Source organism: Acomys russatus, chromosome 14 (genome assembly GCF_903995435.1).
Source record: "Acomys russatus chromosome 14, mAcoRus1.1, whole genome shotgun sequence".
Lineage (NCBI taxonomy): Eukaryota > Metazoa > Chordata > Mammalia > Rodentia > Muridae > Acomys > Acomys russatus.
This window is the reverse complement of record NC_067150.1, coordinates 49,006,028-49,026,983: the sequence shown is the minus strand read 5'-3', so window position 1 is coordinate 49,026,983 and position 20,956 is coordinate 49,006,028. Positions and strand designations below refer to the sequence as shown.

Genomic DNA, 20,956 nt, shown 5'->3' with positions numbered 1-20,956 from the left:
TCCCTTCTGGAAAAATAGGACTTAATGATCCTGCCATCACCAAGCGTGGGACAGTAAGTGGGAGGGGTCTAGTCCGGGTGGCCTCATGCCCGAAGGCCGCGGCAAAAGGGCTCGACGAGTGACTCGAGTGGCAGAGTGGGAACGCGGCACGGCGGGGGCTTTTGTGCGGCGCGGATTTTCTTTAGCCCAGCAACCGTGCTGATTGACAGCAAGACGCTCTGAGGTGTTCAAGGAGAGGGGACGTCCTCTCCGTCAGACCCCTCCGCCAAGGGCTCGCGGGAATCTTTCCCCAGAGACAGCTCGGCAAGCTCGGGCGAGCTGGGGCGTGGCGCCAAGACTTTCAAAAAACCCGCACAAGCCGAGAGCAGAATGTGTCGTTTGCTTCTTGCGCGCAAGCGGAGTCGCGCCCGCTTTCATCTGCCCGGGCGCACCGACCGCTTTCGTCTCTAGCGCCCTCCCGGGCCCCGGGAGAACAATGCCGGTCCTCTCCGCGCGTAGGAAGAGGCTGGCGAGCACAGCCGGGCCGCGGCGGCGGAGCGGACCCAGCCTGGCACCAGTCCGGTGGGTTACTCCTTTCGGCCCGGAGCCGGCCTCAGACCGCGGTCGCGGCCGAGCACCGATGCGGCCTCGGGGGCCTACGTGCAGCACAGCACGGAGAGGGCTGGGCCGCGGGCCGAGGCTGCTCCCGGGACCTCCCGGAAGAGACTTCCACCGCTGCGGCCCCGACCCTGGCAGGGTAGGCAGGTCCCCCAGAGCCTGCGAGTTGGGGGCTAGAGCGGCCAGGCCTCTGGGTCGGGTCGAGCCCGGGCCGCCGCCGGCTGCGTCACGCGAGGGGGCGGTGCTGCCGCGGGCGGAGGCCGGAGCCGGAAGCGGAAGAGGCGCTCGGAGTGGGGAGTGGGGCCTAGCCGCAGCCGGAGCCTGGGAGACGGTGAGTGTGGGCCCGAGCCCGCGGCCGGGCAGCTGGGGTGAGTCGGTGGGGATGGGCAAGCTGGTACAAGGCTCTTGCTTGCCGGTCGGGTCTCGGCGTGTACCTATTTCCCTCTTCGGCCCACGTCAGGCTGCGGTCCCGACCTCTCACCCCTGACCCGCCGCTTCTCTCCCGGAGGGCGGTCACTGCAGACCCCTTTTCTGGTTCCCGCGGTGTTGGAGGCGGAGCCCCAGCGGCCTCGGAGTCGGCTGCGAGCATCCACTTTGGGCTCCGCGCCGGCTTCCAGGCTGGGGTCCTGTCCGACCTAGGCTGTCCTGGAAAGGCTTTCCCTGCCCCGGGCTCGAGGCTTAGCCCGCAGACCTCCTCCACGCGCCGCCTGGAGTTTGATTCTGGCTCAGGCTGGCCCGTCCCTCTGGTCGCCGGGTCTTCCCTTGGCGGTTACGGGGAACGGGGCTCTAAGATCACTGGGATCCGGGTGGAAGGAAGGGACTCGAGTGCGGGCCGCCGGCCCCCTCGGTGTTTTGTTATAATGGAACCGCTCCATCCCGGAGAATGGGTCAGACCAAGCCGGGAGTACAAATGTCCAGGCTGCTCCTCGGTCCGGTCGGGAGCCTCTGTGCTTTAGTTCCGGGTGCGGGTGCCCTGATGCTTGGGTGGGAACTGCCCGAGTCTGGCCCCCGTCAAGGCGGAGTTGGCGGCCTTCCAGCTTCCCTCCTCCGTGCCCTTGAAAAGGAGGACCGTTTTGCCCGGTGGCAGCCGCAGCTTGCGAGGTGGCAGGTTTGAGGTTGCAGTGGTGGGGCACTGCCAGCCAAAAATAACCATGGGTCGCTTGGGTGGCAGGAATCCGGGAGGGCAGCCGCTGACCTGGCTGGCTGCTCTTCTTGTCAGCCCGGTTCTCTAGCCAGGAACAGCAAATGAGAAGCCAGGCAGGCCTTTGCTTAGAGAAAAGCTGGCATCTTAGCTTGGTTTCATTGGTCACATTGCCGTTTTTTTTTTTTTTTTTTTTCTTCATTGTGTAAAGCAGAGCCTCCCAAAGCATAATTGTGGCCCTTAAGTTTCAGGGAATCGGAGGGAATTTGTGAAAAATAGGCTCAAAAGCCCTGGCTGGGAGGATGGCGGCCGGGACACCTGGTATTTACCATTTTTTACCTGCCTGGGATGCGTTGCAAGGGAGATAGTCTCCATCACCACCTCTACGTGGTACTTGATGGTCATTATCATAGTTAAGCCATCTTTGTCAGTCGCGGAGGTGTTATCTTCAGTTTCCAGGCATGGCAAGTGAGGTCTAGAGTGACTTGTATAAGGCCACGGGGCCAGTGAGTGGCAGCGCTGGGATTCAGTTCAAGATTTTCTGCCAAAACTTCCTACCCAGCCCCTTGGAAGGAATTACTTTGTTTTTGGTTTTTGAGACAGGGTTTCTCTGTCGCTCTGGCTGTCCTGGAACTGTCTTTGTAAACCAGGCTGGCCTCAAACTCATATCAATCCACCTGCCTCTGCTTCCAGAGTGTTGGGATTAAAGGCGTGTGCCACCACGCCCCGGCTCCTTGGAAGAAATTATAAATTAAGGCATTCAATGTCGTCCTGAGTGTTACCCGGAACTTTCCCGGTGCTAATGAAAGGCTGTCTTTAGTCTTTATCTGTCCTAGGGTTTTGACTTTATAGGGCAGACATATTTCATCCTTACAGATCCTGTAAGAGGTTACTGTTCCCTTGTTGCAAGAGGAGTCTGAAGCTTAGAGTGGTTCAGTAACTCGCCCAAAGACAAACAGTGAGGTGCCAGTGCCGTGGATCAGGTTGGCATTTGACTCTGAAGCTGTGACTTTCCACTCAAGTAGACATGAGTGGTCATAGAAATCTTGTAGGTCTCAGGAGGAAAATGTTGGCCTGCTGTGGATTAGACCACATCACCACTTCCTCCAGATAGGAAGCTTAGGATGCTCTGTCTGCCTTCTGGGGATGGGCAGGACCACACTTGCATTGTAGGAAGATGTGCGCCCTGGCCAGTAGGATGTCTTTTGAGTCAGTTAGGGAGACATGAGATACTGTTTTCAGGCCATAGCTTGAGCATCTGCCATAAGATAATGGTGGTGGGGAAAGAGATGATTGTGAAAACAACAAATCACTGACTTTATGTAGTACGTATCGCGAAGGATTTCTGGGTGCCCATGCTTTTCAGATGGAGGGTTGCTAGTGGAAAGATAGATGGCAATGCCGTTCTTGGGGCCCCTGGGGGTTTAGATGAATTGGCCTTCTCATTCTGCTCACACACAAGTAGCTGTTTCATTTTTGGACTGTGCTGGTGAGATGGAGCAGCCTTGATGGATTGTTTAAAAGTGCTTGGCCAGGCAAGCCCAGGACTGTGCTAGACCTGAGGATGGGTGTGAGCAATTGAAGGCTTGTTTTCTTGCCTGGCCATCTGGTGGAGAATATGTAAAGGAGTTGGATGAGTGAAAACAGGGTGCCAGCTTCATGGTGCCATCTTTCTCAACTGGTTGCTAGTCCAGCTTTGGAGTCTCCTGTGTTGCATCAAAGTCCTCAATGGCTAAGGAATACACGTCCTTTATCCCAGTGTAAACTTGCAGCCACCTCTTTTTGGCTCCTCCAGAGGTAGGGCATAGGGGAGAGTGCTGGAGCAGGGGAGCTAGAAGGTGGGCAGTGATGCTTTTGGTGGAAGGTGAAACACCTGGTACGGGACTGTAGTTGGTCTGGGGGCCACTAAAATGTGCCTCAGGTAAGAAGCTTAGATTCTCTGAGGATTGGGCACCTTCCTAGGTTGAGACTGTGGATAGGTCACTAAGGGCTAGGCCAGGCCTTCTGGGCCCATGCCCACTTGGCTGGAACCTGGTAGAGGTAGGGAATATTGGTGAGACATTATGTCTCACTTTGGGAGGGGGGGGGTGTTGTTTTGTTTTTGTTTTTTGCTTTTTGTTTCTTGTTGTTTTGAGACAGGATTTCTCTGTGTATCCCTGGCTGTCCTGGACTCACTTTGTAGACCAGACAGAGCTCCCTCTGCCTCCGCTTGCCTGAGTGCTGGCATTATAGGCATGTGCCATCTCACCCAACTCAGGGTTCTCATTTCTACTGTGGCTCCTCACTGACTTGGGAGTTTTGAACTTCTCTGAGTTGAGTCCAATTCATTGCTGTAGCCAAGCAAGTTTCAGTTTAGTACATTGGCTCTATGCCATCAGTTCATTAGCTTTGGGCTTCTAGAACATTTAGGCTATGGGATCCCATAGGCAGGAAGAAATTGAGCAAAAAAGCTCTCCTTTCCTCCTGTCCTCCGCATCTCTGTGGAAATGCTCAGCATCCCCCTGTATCTACTTCTGTATCCAGATCCTGACTTACACACTTCAAGTGTTTAGGGCCCTGGGCCATACTAGAGAGGCACCTGTTTGTTTATTCGCAGTGGCAAAGGAGGGAGTCACCCATTGTCTGCTGTTCTGTCACTGTGACCTCAGAGTTCTGTTTTACTTCGTAAAGCCCTGGGAGGGGCTGCCTCTAAACAGAACAATGGGCCTCTTCTTCAGAAGCACCTGGCTGCACCAGGCAGCCCTGTGGCTGGAAGCAGTGAGCTGTGTGTTGAGCAGGGCTTTCTCTTTCTTCTGGCCTAGATGCATCATTGTAAGCGATACCGTTCCCCAGAGCCAGACCCATACCTGAGCTACCGCTGGAAGAGGAGGCGGTCTTACAGTCGGGAGCATGAAGGTCGGCTACGATACCCATCCCGAAGGGAGCCTCCCCCACGGAGATCACGGTCCAGAAGGTGAGTGGGATCCAGGTTAAAAGGAAACACTTCTTTCCTCAGCTAGATGAGCAAAATGGCCCAGAGGCTCAGGTGGTGTCAGGTTCCTTTAGATGACTGCTTCTGCCCAGCTGCCCAGAGATTCTTGCCCTGACCTCTTTAGGATCCTTACTTATCCTTACTTCCATTTTCCAGTCTCAGCGAAACTACCTTCTTTGTCACCTTCCTTTCTTTGTCACAGAGTGATCCTTCTCCCTTTGTATTTTCTAGGCCAGTACCCTACCCCTGAGCCTTCCCCAGTGGGAAGTAGGAACATCAGCCTTGCCTTGGAAAGACTGGTCCCAAGTCCTATCTGAGTCCCCCCAGACCAAAGTTACAGTTGTGCCAGGCTGGTCAGCTCTGGCACTGTTGGAGGCCTTGCCCTGTGCTCACTTGTCTCTTCTCCCCCCTCCCTGTTTGTGGCACTGGCGGTACACTGCCATACCCAAGGCTCTGGGGAGTAAGCTTGGTACCTTGGCACCTTCTTCTCTACTGTTCATTTCCCCTCAGCCTAGATGCTTCAGCTCTAACAGGCTTTCCTTGAGAGCCTTTGCAGGGGCCCTGCCAAAGGTCTCTGCCTGCTGACAGGAACAGGGCCCTTCTTGACTCATGTCTCTACCCCTCTTGGCAGCCATGATCGCCTACCCTACCAGCGGAGATACCGGGAGCACCGAGACAGCGACACATATCGGTGCGAAGAGCGGAGCCCATCCTTTGGAGAGGACTGCTATGGATCTTCACGGTCTCGACATCGGAGACGGTCACGAGAGAGGGGGCCATACCGTACCCGCAAGCATGCCCACCACTGTCACAAACGCAGAACCAGGTCTTGTAGCAGCGCCTCCTCGGTGAGTGGTGGCCAGAGTGTGCTAACAGGGGCCTAAAGGCCTCATCTCTTTCTCGTTTTCTCTCAGGCTGGCTGGTCTGGGTGAGTACTGGCAGCCCTGTGCACATACACCATTGTGCGTGCACAGCCTGTGTGCATGTGTGTACATGGGCTCGTGTGTGTGTGTGTGTGTGTGTGTGTGTGTACGTGTGTGTGTGTGTACACGTGTGTATGCACATGAGCGCACATATGTATCCTCTGGTACAGGACTAAGCAAGAATGTTATGCCCTCTATCTTCTGGCCCCTTGCCACTGGCAACTACAGGGGCTCTGGCTCCGGCGTTGGCTGGTTTCCAGCCTGTCTGTGTCTACGCACTGTTCTAGACGCAGGCTACATGGTACACATGACTGGGACACGCTTCTCAGGGATCGTACTAAGATTGTTGGTTTGTGGTTTGGGGCTATATGACCTGGTCTTTTTCATATCAGGTCTTGTCCCCTTCATCCCCAACACATAGCTAAGTGCGTTGATGAGTGTGAACTTGACTACCTCTGCAGCCTCGTTCCATAGCCCTCCGCTCCCAGAGGACCAGAGTCTGCACTACCCAATAAAAAAGAGACACTTCACCAGTCAGTTTTGTTTTTCTTTTTTAAACGCTGGGAGTCCAACCCAGGACTCATGCATACTAGGCAAGTGCTCTACTACTGAACTGGATCACACCCCAGTCCCCACGCCTCCTCTTTGTTTTTGAGAGTCTTGTTATGTATTCCAGGCTGGCTTAAAACTCATGATCCTTTTGCCTCTGCTTCCTCAGCGCTGGGCACCATGGCCTGGCTTCCTAGTCCTTTCTTTTTTTGATACGGGTCTTGAATTTCTATGTTCAGCCTTCCAAGTTGCTGGTCTGTAGGAGCACATCACTTTGCCCTGTCAGCTCAGATTGGGAGCTTCCAATCTGACCTTTAGCCAGGCTCTCTTCTACTTTGTTTCTTTATAGGTGGGGTACTTGTGGTGAGGAGAGGCAGCTATCTGTGTGATAGGGCCCCAGGCCTCACCTTGTTGCAGGCCACTTAAAGAACAGAGGCTGGCCAGCATTCTAGGGTGGTGTATTGAACAGACCAAGAGCCCACACTACCCAGTCCCATGGAAAGAGAAAGTCACTTGTGTGTTTCTGAAGTTATGTGCTGTCTTCTCTTCTCCCCATTGGTTCTCCCCATGTTGTCCTCCTGCTGGCCAAGAGGCCTCTGAGTAGTAGTGGAAGTATCTTCTCTGCCCAGTGCTCTGTCACTTGAGTGGTGTGGGTTGAAGGTTGGCTCTTGCAGGTGAATCCAGCATGGCCTGTGGCCTCACACAGTGCCACATGCTGCCACTGGGTGGCAGTGCAAGTCTGGTGCTCTGCTTATTTTTTTGTGCCCTCTGTGGTTGTGGAACAGGTCTGGTTATGAGTGGCACAAGTCTTACGGCCAGGTCAGGAGCTGGCTTGGGGCCTGAAGGTCGGCTAGCCCGAAGAATCTCAGCCAGGCTCATTTCCTTCTGGAGTCTGGTGGCAGGAGGGCTGCTGGCAGAAGGCTGTTTCTGGTAGTTGGTTAAGTCTGGCCAAGGATGTCATGCGGGGGCAGGTAGTAGGTTGGTTCTATGTGGCAGCTGTTGAATATGTTGTAAGGCTGTGTGGGCGAGCAGCGGCAGGCAAGGACAGGCTGAGCATACTGTTGCTGCTGAAGCCAGGATAGCCCTCCGACCAGTCCAAAAGGTTGGACCCAGGCTGGGCCAGCGGCCTTTTCTGCGCCGGTCACTCTAGAATGTCTTCAGCTCTAGCCAAAGTTATGGGCGGGTCAGGGTGGGGGAGACTCAACAGGAGGGAGTCAGGGATGTGGCTGTACTTGGGGCCTGGCCCCTCTGTGTTAGAGGCAGGACATCTTTCTGAGCATTTGTGGCACTCTTCTTAGAGATAATGTCCGAGTTTTCTTACATACCTGTAGCTGTTTTTGCTTTTCTGTTTTGAAGTCAGTTTGTGTCTTGACGTGTCCCTTGCAATATCCCTATCGTTATATATGCTGTGTGCCTTATGAAATGCTGGGATCTGGAAAATCCAACCAACCAACCCACCGGCTCCTCACCGTCTCCACCTCTGCCTTTGACTGACACCTCAATCTGTCAATCGGAACCGCCTACCATGCGATTGGTCGGATGGCGTTTCGGGGGGCGGTGCATGCAGAGAAGCCAACAGAGCAGTAAGCGCAGCAGCCGGAGTGTGGAAGATGACAAGGAGGGCCACCTGGTGTGCCGGATCGGCGATTGGCTCCAAGAGCGATGTACAGCCACCTTTCGTAAAACTTTACCTCTCTACTTTCTACCCCCCTTGTTAGATGAGACCTCTCCTGCGTGGAGGGGCCTCTAGTGCGCGTGGCGCCTTAGTGGGGCCACCAGTAATTGCCTGAATGACACAGACACTAGCAACTTCTGTTTTAAAGAGTGTAGCAGTGAGCAAGAACCTTTGTTGTTTTTGAGGATTTGAATGCTGTGAACTTGCAGGAGCTGCCAGCCTCCCGCCCTCCAGACTCTCATGCCCAGCTTCTTCTCTCTCGCAGATGAAATCGTGGGGAACCTGGGTGAAGGCACCTTTGGCAAGGTGGTGGAGTGCTTGGACCATGCCAGGTAAGCATGCTGGGGCAGCACAGCCCGCTCTGCATGGGAGCATCCTTGGAAGAGCTACTGTAGCTTTTTTTGGAGGGTAGTACCAATGCTGGATGTATGTGTTGGGTTTTGCTGATCTCATGAAATAAGGGAAACATTCTTGGGATTTGACAGGCATGTGACATCCCTGCCCAAGAACTACTTCTGGTTAGTGTGTGCCTCTGCCCTAGTTCCCTGCATTGGATATTAGGGCAGGGCCAAAGGCCTGGCTTCTCTGTGGCCTGGAGCCGCACCCTATGAGCTTTTGGAGATTTTTGGCCAGGCCTCATTCATTTTTCTGGTTACTTGGGCAGAGAAAAAGACAGATAAAAGGTCCTGGGAACCTTTAAGGATTTTAAAGGGAGTCCATGCAGGGCCAGTGGGGTGGAATTCAGCTTCCCTAGCAGCCCTAGCAGGGCTTCTTTTAGAATAAGTTACACCTGTGTTAAAGACACGATCAGGCCAGGCGTGGTATCGCACGCCTTTAGTCCCAGCACTCGGGAGGCAGAGGCAGGCAGATCGCTGTGAGTTCAAGGCCAGCCTGGACTACAAAACAAGTCTAGGACAGCCAAGGCTACACAGAGAAACCCTGTCACCCCCCCACCCCCCACCCCCCCAAAAAAGACAAGACTAATAGTGGTGCACTCAGGAGGTAGATTTCTGTGAGTTTAAGGCCAGCCTGGTCTACAAAGAGAGTTCCAGGACAGCCAAGGCATTACAGGGAGAAACAAAAGAAAACAAACAAAAGATAAGACTGTTGTGGGGAGGGACCTTGTTTCAGAAGTCTGAAGAAGTGGCCTCTCCTCTTGGCTAGAAGATTGAAACTGCTTCTGGCCTGGCCTGATACTGTCTTTGCCCCTCCTCCGTCTGCCTAAGAGATCCCAGCTGAGGGAAATGAGACTCTGCCCTTTCTTACCCAGCAGCTACTGCCTAACCCCCTTGTGGTAGATGTAGATGTCCTACCCCAGAGTAGCCTATGCTGAGTGTCTCCAGACTGGGGAAGGCAGTGCCTGTATATGCCATTCTGCTGGGGCCCAATCACTCTTTCCAACACTCCCTTATCACCTGCCAGATTAGAGTCCTTGCTTCCTTTTGTAGCTATGTGTTAAGAGAGGCAATCCTCGGGGAGGCCACTTGTATTCCTGCCTTAATAACTTTTAATTGCTCTAGTGCATTAGCTACAGAGTGCTGGTGTCCTCATTTGAGCCATGCCAGTCACTGCTTCAGAGATGAAAAATGGACATTTTCTGGTGTGCCCAAGTTACACCTCAGCTATTGATGATAGAGCTGGGCCTGCTGTTAGTGAGCTTCTCAGAGCCAAAGGCAGCCATGAGATGAAGTGCTAGTGTGACCGAGAAACTTCCTCCTGCTCCCATTTTCCAGCCAAATACCCCTTCTTCCATCATGACCCTAGAATGAATATCAGGGCACATATATACTGTCCGGTGACCAGATGTAGACAGGACAGATCCAAGAATTCTGCCACAGGAAGAAAGCTACAGTGTGTGGGTGGTCCCTCTTTGAGTAGCTAAGGGTGTGAAATGAGCCTTTGAAGTCATAAGGTCTTGGGAACCTTTAAAGAATTCAAAAGGAGTCAGTGGAGGTAGACATAAGCTTTGCTGGCAGCCCTACTTTTGGAATGAGTTACACCTGTCTTAAAGACGAGATTGCTTAGGAAAAATTAGGGGTGGGGTAGGAGGGAGGGAGGAGATGAGGGCATTCCGAAGAAGTTGCCTTTGCCCATGGGTGGGCCTATGAACTTGTTCACAGCATCAAGGCCAACCCTTGAGGTGTACCAGAGGATACATCCTGGTGAGCCAGGACCACTTCATTTCAGGTCTCTACTGGCACCTCAATACTACCTTTCCAAGTCTTGGCAACCTAGCCTGCCATGTTTACATGTTTGCTCACGTCCTGCAGATGGCCTACTAGAGTGGGAGTAGTGTCTGAAGGGCAGAGCAAAAACTGTGGGAACGCTCATGGGACACTGAGGATGTGTTCTTGGCCCTCTGTAGCTGGTGGCAAAGGCTGAGGCAGTTAGCTAGTTGGGGAAAGGGACCTGGGTTAGGGTATAGTATAGGGAATGAATGACCCAAGCCTCCAGCAAAGATTCCACTGCTGGCACCCTAACTGCTTGTTAAGCCTCATTACTCAGCCAGGCAGTGGTGGCGCACGCCTTTAATCCCAGCCCTCAGGAGGCAGAGGCAGGCGGATCGCTGTGAGTTCAAGGCCAGCCTGGTCTACACAGAAAAAGACCATGTCTTGAAAAACCAAAAAAAAAAAAAAAAAAGCTGCATTACTCTCCAGGTCAAGAAAGTGTGTGGTTGAGCTCTGGGTACAGAGTAGGTTGTCAAATAAGCTTCCAGGGACTAGGGTTAGTCAGGATGGGCCTCAACTCCTGCCTGAATTCTCCCTGGGGAGCTGGAAGGTCTTGAGATCCTAAGGCACATGACAGCATGGAAGCCAAGACCATTCATACAGATGCCAGGGGAGTGTATGGTAAGCAGAGGTGTGGTGGTGCTTTCAACAGACTGGATCTCAAGTATGAACACTGTTTCAAGACCTGTGGTTTATATAGTGGGGTTTGTTTTGAGTTGCTGGGAGGATTCCAGGGAAGGGGAGAGAGCTAGGCACTTGGCTGAGGAGAGCCTTTGCTTCTTTCCTGGTCTACAGAGGGAAGTCACAGGTGGCTCTGAAGATCATCCGTAATGTGGGCAAATACCGGGAGGCTGCCCGTCTAGAAATTAATGTTCTCAAGAAAATCAAGGAAAAAGACAAAGAGAATAAGTTGTGAGTATCTGCAAGGAGTGGGAGGGCGTCACTCAATGGCGTAGCATCCTCTAGTCCATCTGCCTGGACCCCCTGGGACTTCTGTCCTTCACACATTTGGTACTACTTTCTCACGGTCCTCAGTTTGAGCCCTTGTACTAAGGCTCTAACCTACCTGGCTTTGTGTTCTGAAGTAGTCCCGGCCGTGCATTTATGAGTTAAGGACCTCACAGGTTTGTGACACTGTTTGGATACCTAAAGAAGAGACCTTTTCTTTGGCAGATAGACACCAGTCAGCTTCTCTACAAGCACTTAACTGTGCTACATTCAGCAGAGGGGGTTGTGCCGGCCCAGGTCCTCAAGAAGCTCAGCAGTTCCTGGAGTCCTGTGTTGTGTGGTGCAATTCTATCGGCCCCTCAGTGTCTATGTGGCAGGGTTGCTCACCATCCCAGCCATGTATGAGCTGGAATCAAAATGTAGCCCCTCCACACAGCAGGAGCACAGTTCTTGTTCAGAGCCCATCTGTGTGATAGTTGCTTGGTGTGCAAAACAGTGACCTTACATGAGGTCAGGTGAGGCAGAGCTTGAACCCCCATCTATCCTTTTCCTCTAGCTTGTGCGTCCTGATGTCTGACTGGTTCAACTTCCATGGCCATATGTGCATCGCCTTTGAGCTCCTGGGCAAGAACACCTTTGAGTTCCTGAAGGAGAACAACTTCCAGCCTTACCCCCTACCACATGTCCGGCACATGGCCTATCAGCTCTGCCATGCCCTTAGATGTAAGTGTCCACTGGAGCATGGGGTACGTTACCCTCAAAACAAAGTCACCAGGTGGTCTTGCTGTCCTCTAGTACACTGTTGATCATCCTGCAAGGTTTCATAGGCTTATAGCGCCTGAGAGGTCCTTTTGTCTTCCGATAAGGAATCTCAGTACAAGGATGGGAAAAGTTGAGACCCCTGGAGGGACTTCATGGGTCAGGCTCTTCTCTAGGTGCTTAGGAAGAAAACAGCAAAGTACTCTAGCAGTGGCCCTAGCTACTGACCCTGCCTTCACCTTTATGGAAAAGAGGAAAAAGGTGAACCTGGCAGATTTCTCAGGTTCTGCTACCCAGAGACCTCTGCCACTCATCTGTCCACCAATCTTGAACAGCTCTGATGGACTTAAGTAGAAAGGGAACTTGGAAAGTGACAAGTGAAAGGCACAGAACTAAGATGTGCAGGGCCTGAGTAGGTGACTAGAAAAGGGGCACAGCTCTGTAAAGGTCCAGAATGTGTTGACTCCTCCAGTAGAGAAGGAACGTGCTGGAGAGTGTTCTGGCTCAGGTGGGGCCTTGGAGTTGTGAGGATACTATAGGCCAAATGGGAACCTTGAAGTTGAAAAAGATTGAGTGGTACAATGTGCCAGTGAAACACATTGGAGGCAGGAGGTTTCCTTGCTCAGAGATTGCTTTATAGGTATGTGATCCAACAGTCAGCTTTAGTGCAGCAAGGCCTGGGGGTAAAGGATTTACCAACGCTGAAGCTTCCGGAGATGCGAGGCTCTGTCTCTGAAGAGAGTGGTAAAACAGTTTTTTGATGAAAGCATCCCTTTGGTGCCTTCTGAAGGTTTATGAGGCAGCTTCACGGAGCTCTTAAAAAGAAAGCTGGGGGCTGGAGAGATGGCTCAGTGGTTAAGAACACAGTCTGCTCTTTCAGAGGAGCAAGGTTCAATTCCCAGCACCCATGTGGCAGCTCACAACTGTCTGTAACTCTTAATTCCAAGGGATCTGATGCCCTCACACCAATGCACATAAGATAAAATTATTTAAAAAAAGAAAGCTGGGAAGGGCTACTAGGGCCTAGAACTGGTGGGCAATCTAGGACCTAAACATGTGCTTCTCCTTTCCCTAGTTCTACATGAGAACCAGCTGACCCACACAGACTTGAAGCCAGAGAACATCTTGTTTGTGAATTCGGAGTTTGAAACCCTCTACAATGAGCACAAGGTAGAGCACTGACTGGGTAGACAAGAGTGTGGCCCTGCTCCAAGGTAGGCCACCCACCTGGGCAGACTGACCTAGCTGGCATGCCTTCCCTTCAGAGCTGCGAGGAAAAGTCAGTGAAGAACACCAGCATCCGAGTGGCAGACTTCGGCAGTGCCACATTTGACCATGAACATCATACCACCATTGTGGCCACCCGTCACTATCGCCCACCTGAGGTGATCCTTGGTGAGTAGCGGCTTCATAGCCTCCAATATTGTTTACATTGGGTGGTTATCAAAATGCATAGCTGGATGTAGTGGTGCATACCTGTAATTAAGTCCTTAGAAGGTAGAGGCAGAAAAGATCATCAAGGCCAGCCTTGGACTAACTATACAAGACCCTGTCTCAGTGAGGCCGGTGGTGGTAAGCAGTACCTGTCAGTCTGCCACCCATGATTGGACATTCTCAAGATGCTGAGGTAGTCTTGGTCTTAGAAACAGCCTTGTTAGTGGGGCTTGGGCAAGAGTTCTGCCAGCCAGAGTGGCAGCTTCCTGGGAATTTGGGGTGCTGGGCCTCATCTCTTACTGTCTATGCTTACAGAGCTGGGCTGGGCACAGCCATGTGATGTCTGGAGTATTGGCTGCATTCTCTTCGAGTACTACCGGGGCTTTACACTCTTCCAGGTAAAGCACTGAGTTGCTGGGTTGCAGGGCACATGGGCAGGAAGCTCGGTGTGGTTGAGGAGTTGAGTTCTTCCATCCCTGTCCCTACAATGTGAATCTAGATTCTTAAGGGCTATAGTTGGTCAAGGGAAGGAGTCAGATGGGGAGTCTAAAGCACATAGGGAGGATTTCACCAAGGACAAGACTGGGTACAAATTCTGTCTGGACAAGGGTCTATCATTGTCATCCTATGGCATGAAGAACCAACTTGATGTGCAGTTAGCCAACCAGGTCCATCTGTCAGGCTGAAGAGCACGAGCCTGGTCCTGGTTCTAGGCCTATGGCCTGCCACCAGCTTGGGTTTCCTCTCCTGGAACAACAGAGCTCTTGGCCTGTCTTTCCTCACCCTTTATAATCTCAAAGTAGGAAGAGATTGGGCCTAATTCCTACTTGCTCTGTCCCTGGTCTTCTGCAGACCCATGAAAACAGAGAACACTTGGTTATGATGGAGAAGATCCTGGGGCCCATCCCATCACACATGATCCACCGCACCAGGTAAGAAGTCTCCAAGGCTCTGGGTCAGCAGGGTATATAGCCTTTGCTAAGTACTCTGTGGTTCTGCCAGCTCTTAAAAGGCCTTTTACTATATGGCCCTTGAACCTGGGCCTGGTAAAAACTATTGCCCCCACTTGCTGGTCTGGCCCATACCTCTTCTCTGGCCCTGTTGCTACCTGAAGACTGTCAGGAGCCATCTTTTCCAACTTCCCACTGAAGCCCAGACCCTAAGGGCTTATACTCCTTGACTCCCTTTCTCCTCCCTATTAACTTTCTAGGAAGCAGAAATATTTCTACAAAGGGGGCCTGGTTTGGGATGAGAACAGCTCTGATGGGCGCTATGTGAAGGAGAACTGCAAACCTCTGAAGGTCAGTTTCTGGCTCCCCCAGCTCAGCTCATGCCAAGGAGACCCCAGGCATTGGGCAAACAAGCAGCAGAGACAGGATGGGCAGCCAGCAGCTGCCTGATCATCCCAGTTCTGTGTGAGGCAGCACCCAAGACTACTGGGTACTGGCAGTGAGGCTTTCTGAATCTGCCCTTACTGGGCCCATAGCCCTGTCCCTGTTCACAGGGTGAATGAGAATGTAATGGGGAAATACCCAGAAGAGCCAGCTGTCAGACTGCTGCTGCTTCCTGTCCCCCTCTCTGAATTTTGGGAAGAACTAGGCAGAACTGAGGCAAGGGGGAGGGAAGACCTAGGTGTGGCCAGAAAGGAGGCCTGTCAACTGTAATTTGGTACCTGGACAAGTACTTTTTGCAGAGGTGATTTCTACCCACCCATCAGAACTTTGCATGTGGGGTAGAGGCACCAACCCTTCAAGATCCCACCCGGTAGCCTAAATTCTGAGCATGAAAGGAAAGGAGCGGCTCTTCTGTCCTGGAGGGCAGAAGTAGTCCTCCTCCTCAACCCATCCCAGCAAGGCACCCAGAGGCAAGGGGACTGCAGTGGCTTCCCACAACCCTGCCATCAAACTGAGGCACCTTGTGTCCTTGAGCAGAGTTACATGCTCCAGGACTCCCTGGAGCATGTGCAGCTGTTTGACCTGATGAGGAGGATGTTAGAGTTCGACCCTGCTCAGCGCATCACATTGGCAGAAGCCTTGCTGCACCCCTTCTTTGCTGGCCTGACCCCTGAGGAGCGGTCCTTCCACAGCAGCCGTAACCCCAGCAGATGACAAGTGCAGGCCAGCACAGCAAGAGTTGGAGAGCTGGACTGGGCTGCTGGCCCCTTTCTCCAGCCTCTCCTACTGGCCTTAGCCAGAGCCACCAATGAACAGTGCAATGTGAAGGAAGGCAGGAACCTGCAAGGGATGGGGGATGTGGTGCCCAGCTGCCAGAAAGCACAGATTGGACCCAAGCTATTTATATGTTGTAAAGTTATAATAAAGTGTTTCTTACTGTTTGTACTCCCCTGGTACCAGTGTGTCCATCTCCAGGCTTCTTGCCTTCTCCCTTCTCTGACTGACTTGTTTAATAAAGTCTTTCTCAGCAGCTCAGCTTGTGGAAAGCTAAGTGTGGAATTGGGCCAGACGTAAGCCAGAAGCTGAAACATCACTCTAGGGCAGTGGTTCTCAATCTGGGACATGACCCCTTCGGGGTCGAATCACTTTTCACAGGGGTGGTCACCTAAGATCATCAGAAAGCAGGTATCTGCAATACAATGCATAGTAGCAGTAAACTGTTGTGACGTAGCAATGAAAACAATCTTCAGGTCACAGCATTTGGAAAGGCTGAGAACCACTGCTCTAGGGTTATGTAGAGCTTTAGCCCCAGGATAGGGATGAGGCAGAAGAGGTGCCAGACCTAGAAGGCTCTTGGACTTTTTTTTATAGCACACTGTAGTTAACCAAGCAGACTCTGGTTTTGCCTTGGCCATTGTGTCACTATGCACATACCCAACAGGCAGGCTCCTAGGGATTAGGGAAGCAGTTCAGATAGCAAAGAACTGTCACTTTATTGTGGTGCTGGCTTTGGGTTCCCCAAGAGCTGCATGCATTAGTGACATATGTGACCACTTGACTGACTGAAACCAGGCACTGGGCAGGAACTTCCAAAAAGAGCTGCAGGTAGGAGTAATACACTTCCAGTAACGCTGGGGAAGTCCAGCCAAGGGCAGGGAGGGGTGAGGCTTCTTCAAAGTCAGTCACCTCCAGGGTCACCAGAACTTCCTAATGTTAGCCATCTTCAGGACCAGTGGTCTACCTCAGTGTCTAGTAACCTGTAGTAGCTGCCTGCTGTCCCAGTTGAACCTTGCCTTTAGAAAAGAGACCTAGCTTGAAAGCAACAAAGTCCTTTCAAAGAACTGGTCTCTTTCCTGCAGCTGGAGATAACTTTAGAGAAAAGATGGAAAGAAAGGAAAGGCTATCAACATCTGTTCCTGGCCTCGCTCCTACAAGACAAGAAAGTAGCCTGAAAGCCATGGTCCCAGGGTTTACCCTTGTACCCAAACATCTTAGTGAGCCCCATCTGCCTGTCCACCTTGTACCCCTCAACCAGAGATAGGCACAACAGAAAGCCTGTGTGGAAGAGCTTCAAAGTACAAGTCCTTTGCAAAGGTCCCTGCTAAGGCTCCAGGCATGGTCCTATTCTACTAATCTGTAGGACCCACGCCCAGGAAGATCCCAAGGATAATGCTAGGATCTGAGCAGTGTGATGCTCCCGTGGCTAAGCCCCACCAGTAAGGTCATCCAGAACTGGGCTTGTTTTTAGACAGGCCACCAGTCCCAAGTCTACACACCTGGGGAAGGCAACTATAAAGGATTAAAACCCAGACATCAGGACTGGAGTGAAGCCATGGCAGGAGGGGGGACATAAACCTGTCCTGGGATAGGTGTAGAGGACCATTTCCAGAGACAGCAGATGGGGCAGACAAGGAAACATTATGGGTAAGGAGGTAGGAAGTGATGGCCTAGGACAGAAGCACCAGGGAGCCTCCTCTGGCTCAGCACCAAGCTCCCTTAGGGTCTCCCCAATACTGAAAAGCTGTATCCTGAATCTAGCTCCCAACTGGGAGGTGAGCACTGTAGCTTTACAGGGACAAAACTGCTAAAGGTGACAGCAGTCAGTCCAAAATCTCACCACAGTCATCACCCCATACACTCCAGGAAAAGTCCCAACATAAAGTTGAAACATCTCAGGAGGGTCCAAAGCTTCCAAACAAGCGCAGTGGCCCCGGAGGAGAACAGAGACTCAGCTCTCAGGATCTAAGGAGAACACAGGTCTGTCTCCTGGGTAGCTGCCATGCAGCCTGATCTACATGATTAGAGAAGAGCAGGCTGGCTAGCTGCAGGGCCAGAGGAAGCATGGGAGAGACCTAAAGCCTTCTGAAATAAGAGTAGGTGGAGGTCCCAATGGGCCTGGCCCACCCAACAAGGTACCAGCCCATGCCCAGTAGCTGTAAACCTGAAACAATCTTAGAGCTGCCTATGTCTGTAAACAAAGCCCCACTTGAATGGAGGCAGCGTAGGATAGAAAGATGCCTGGAGCCACTGGTCTAGCTCTTGACAGGCATGCCAGTGAGAAAGCCTTCCCTGGTTAAGGGAGGGTGGCAGGTGAGTTTTGTTCTCTCACAGAAAAAACAAACCCAAAAGATACTCCACAAGGTCCACAAAGCTTCACATCCTTAAGGCGTCCGTTGTCAGGTTTGGAGGCAGGAGTGCAGGAGAATGCAGGGTCCAGCTGCAGGAGCCCCTCTAAGCAGAGTGCAGGGGAATGACAAACTTGCAGCCGAAGGGTGAGTGGTAGTTGATGCCAACCTCTTGGAAGACCTGCTGGGGAATGCCAATGTCACACAAATAGACTCGGCCTGCATGCTCCCCCAGTGGCAGAGGCAGGCCCAGTGCCAGGGACCATTTGGCATCAATGCCCTGTTCAACTTCATGCACAGGAGGATCTATGCTGAGCACTGGTGCCCGGTTCTGGTTGGCCCAGGCCACAGCTGCCTTGTACCAGGGCTGATCCCGCAGGAAGGCGTTCTCGGGGCAATCCAGGCAGTTGATAACCAGGTCCACAGGGCTAGTAGGGAGATCTGCAGATGGAAAGAATGCATCTGAAAATTCCTAGAGCAAATAGCAGGCCAGACCAAGGCGTGCATGCGTGCGTGTGTGCGTGCGTGTGTGCGTGCGATTTTTCGAGACAGGGTTTCTTTGTAACCTTGGCTGTCCTGAATTCTTTGTAGACCAGGCTGGCCTCGAACTCACAGAGATCCACATGCCTCTGACTCCCAAGGGTATGCGCCACCATGCCCAGCTGGTTTTCTAGACAGTACCACTCTAATGCCTCGCCAAAGACCAGTCATCTCAAGGGCACAAAGCCCTTACCTCTTCTGCCTTGCAGATAGAGCTTTCTATCTTGACTAACCCTGATGATGCCTTAGGGATGCTCTCAGGGTCCAGCAGAAACACCAGCTGGCGTTAGACTTTTCCAACCAAAGGCTGGCCTGTACATCCTGCTCTAGCCACCCAGCTCTTCTCTAGGAATTCCTCATGCAAACAGGTCTTCCATTCAGCCCAACCTTAGAACAGGGAAAAACAATTTCTGTTCTCCCAGAACTTAAAAGGGCTTCTCAGACAGACAGTAAGATGGTTCAATGCTGCCAAGCCAGGTGACCACATAGTGGAAGGAAAAAACTGACTTCTCCAAGTTAGCCTTTAGACCTCCACACACATGCCATAACATGGGATTGCCCATGCAAACTTAAAGTAAAATGTAACAGCAGAAGTCTTTTTTTTTTTTAAAGAAAAAAAAATTGCAAAGCTAGGATTAGGCCAGACGTGGCAGCACATGCCTTTAATCCCAGCAGAGGCAAAGGGATTACTGTGAGTTCAAGGCTAGCCTGGTCTACAAAGTGAGTCCAGGACAGCTAGGCCTACACAGAGAAATCCTGTCTCAAAAAACAAAAAACAAAAAACAAAACAAACAAACAAAAAGGTAGGATTAACCTGACAGGAACAACAATGAGAGTGAACTGCAGGGTCATTATCCCCCAGCTTCCTGAAGCAGCTGCCATGGGGAGCTCTTTTAAAGAGCTGTAAGGAGGACTGGCTGGATCATGGCCTTGCACTGGAGACTGCGGTGCATTGCCAGCGTCCATCCCAGCTCTCAGGCGACAGTTACCAGCACGATTCCATTGGAGACTCAGATTCTGTACTGAACACACGAGCATAAAGTCCCTCTGGGCCACGAGTCGCTCGGGAGATTAAGAGTGGGACCCTCTGTATGCACGCAGGTGCCTGTGGGGCTGGTCTGCGAGCCTCTTGACTTGCCATGCAGCCTCTGGCAAGGTCTTTCCCTCTTAGACCATCTTTGCTTTCTTACCCCATTTTAACTTAAATCTCACTACAGACAGATGGCTATTCCTGCACCAAAACTGTGCTTCCCAGGTACCCCAGGCCTCCACAGTGCTGATCTAATTCTCCGTCTTCCTGGGAACGAATTCAGAGCTTTCCTCCGCCTGGCTTACGCTACACAGGCCACTGCACCTCCTCTTTCCCTGACCCACATTCCTTGGCTTCAGAAACCAAAGAACTCAGTCCTCTGCCTTTTGTTTTCCACGCTTCCATACCCACTCAAAACACCTGAGACTCCAGGCTGGATCCTTCCTTTTACTCCAGAGTCACAACATGTTCCTGTTTAAGCAGCGTTGGTCCCAATTCTTGAATACCCAACAAACATCTCATCTGAGGTGTTCTTTCTCTGCCAAGTCTTATTTCAGAGGCACCTACTCAGGCCAAAATTAGCTCCCCCCTTTCAGATCTATTTTAATTTTATGTATATATATATGAATGTACACATGTGCAGAGGCTAGAAGACAATATCAGATACCCTGAACTAGAGCTACATATAGTTTCAAGCTGCCATGAAGGTGCTAGGAATTGAGTCCAGGCTCTCAGCAAGTGGAGAAATTGTTTTAAACTATAGAGCCACCTCTCTAGCCCCTTGTTTTTTCAGTTTTACTGAGTTGCCCAGGCTGGTCTTTAAACTGAGAATCTCTCTGCCTGCGTCTCCTGAGCTGCTCACTGCGGCCATTCCTATTTCTTTTCTTGCTTCTCTCCAGTAAGCTGACTCTAACCTCACAAATGACTCATTTCTACCACCTCCTCTAGATAGCTACTGTCTCAGCTATCTGCTACCCCTAAGTCTCATAAGCATCTCAGAACTGTTCTGTACCCCAACCACCCACTTAAAGCTCAGAGTCTTGTCTAGAAGCTGACCTCGGTCAGAAGCAGGTTTGAGTTTATGAATTAGTGGTTAGCCTGGTCTACAGAGTGAGGTCCAGGCCACCCATGGATACACAGTGAGATGCTGTCTACAAACAAGAAACATCTCTCTGCTGGTGCCACCACCTGACTCCATGCCACCTGGAGTCAAAGCGCAAACCTCTGGTTCCCTCCAAGTCAGGAAGCTTCTCCTCTATCTCTCTCAGCACACCCTGTCCTGCTGCTGCATTTTACTCTGGAACATTTAGTATTCTCTGACCTAATGTTGCTTACTTGTATGTGCATCGCTTCTAACCACAGTGTGACTCAGATCATGGGAAAATGATTTTGTTTCTTTGAGACAGGGTCTCATTATGTAGCCCTGGAACTTCATATGTAGACCAGGATAGCCTTGAACTACAGAGATCAGCCTGTCCCTGTCTCCCAAGTACTGTGATAAAAGCCATACACTACCACAACTAGCTGGGAAAATAGATTAAAAAAAAAAAAAAAAAAAAAAAAAATCACTGCCATGTTTATTCCTAGAGCTGCGAACAATACTTGTCCTGTAAACAGTTATGAAGTGAGGTGGTGGCTATCT

General features: G+C 51.7%; 2 protein-coding genes across 5 annotated transcripts in view; one reads left to right on the top strand and one right to left on the bottom strand.

Annotated features, from left to right (window-relative positions):
• Nucleotides 1-202: 202 nt before the first annotated feature.
• Clk3 (CDC like kinase 3) lies at nucleotides 203-15,698 on the top strand. 3 transcript variants are annotated; one of them, XM_051156534.1, is made up of 13 exons: nucleotides 203-928; nucleotides 4,540-4,691; nucleotides 5,341-5,557; nucleotides 7,749-7,845; nucleotides 8,122-8,188; nucleotides 10,880-10,996; nucleotides 11,589-11,755; nucleotides 12,867-12,961; nucleotides 13,057-13,186; nucleotides 13,541-13,623; nucleotides 14,078-14,157; nucleotides 14,436-14,526; nucleotides 15,157-15,698. In XM_051156534.1, the coding sequence occupies exons 1-13, from the start codon at nucleotides 476-478 to the stop codon at nucleotides 15,331-15,333; spliced, it is 1,926 nt and encodes a 641-aa protein (XP_051012491.1). In that variant the 5' UTR covers nucleotides 203-475; the 3' UTR covers nucleotides 15,334-15,698. The 3 variants fall into 3 exon arrangements, with proteins under 3 accessions (XP_051012491.1, XP_051012492.1, XP_051012493.1); XM_051156535.1 differs by lacking the exon at nucleotides 203-928 and adding an exon at nucleotides 945-965 and having other exon boundaries at nucleotides 15,157-15,678; XM_051156536.1 differs by lacking the exon at nucleotides 203-928 and adding an exon at nucleotides 4,031-4,050 and having other exon boundaries at nucleotides 15,157-15,678.
• Nucleotides 15,699-17,719: 2,021 nt separating this feature from the next.
• Nucleotides 17,720-20,956, bottom strand: part of Edc3 (enhancer of mRNA decapping 3) — a 37,014-nt gene continuing 33,777 nt past the window's right edge. For both annotated transcript variants that reach the window (XM_051156539.1, XM_051156538.1), the window contains exon 7: nucleotides 17,720-18,185. In XM_051156539.1, coding sequence (XP_051012496.1) covers nucleotides 17,851-18,185 — 335 coding nt within the window. In that variant the 3' untranslated portion in view covers nucleotides 17,720-17,850. The remainder of the gene's footprint in view (nucleotides 18,186-20,956) is intronic.

Coding starts and splice junctions, on each gene's coding strand:
- Clk3 (XM_051156534.1), top strand. CDS start 476: ATGCCGGTCCTCTCCGCGCGTAGGAAGAGGCTGGCGAGCACAGCCGGG. Junction 13,624..14,077: donor GGGGCTTTACACTCTTCCAG/GTAAAGCACTGA, acceptor GGTCTTCTGCAG/ACCCATGAAAACAGAGAACA. Junction 14,527..15,156: donor AGAACTGCAAACCTCTGAAG/GTCAGTTTCTGG, acceptor GTCCTTGAGCAG/AGTTACATGCTCCAGGACTC.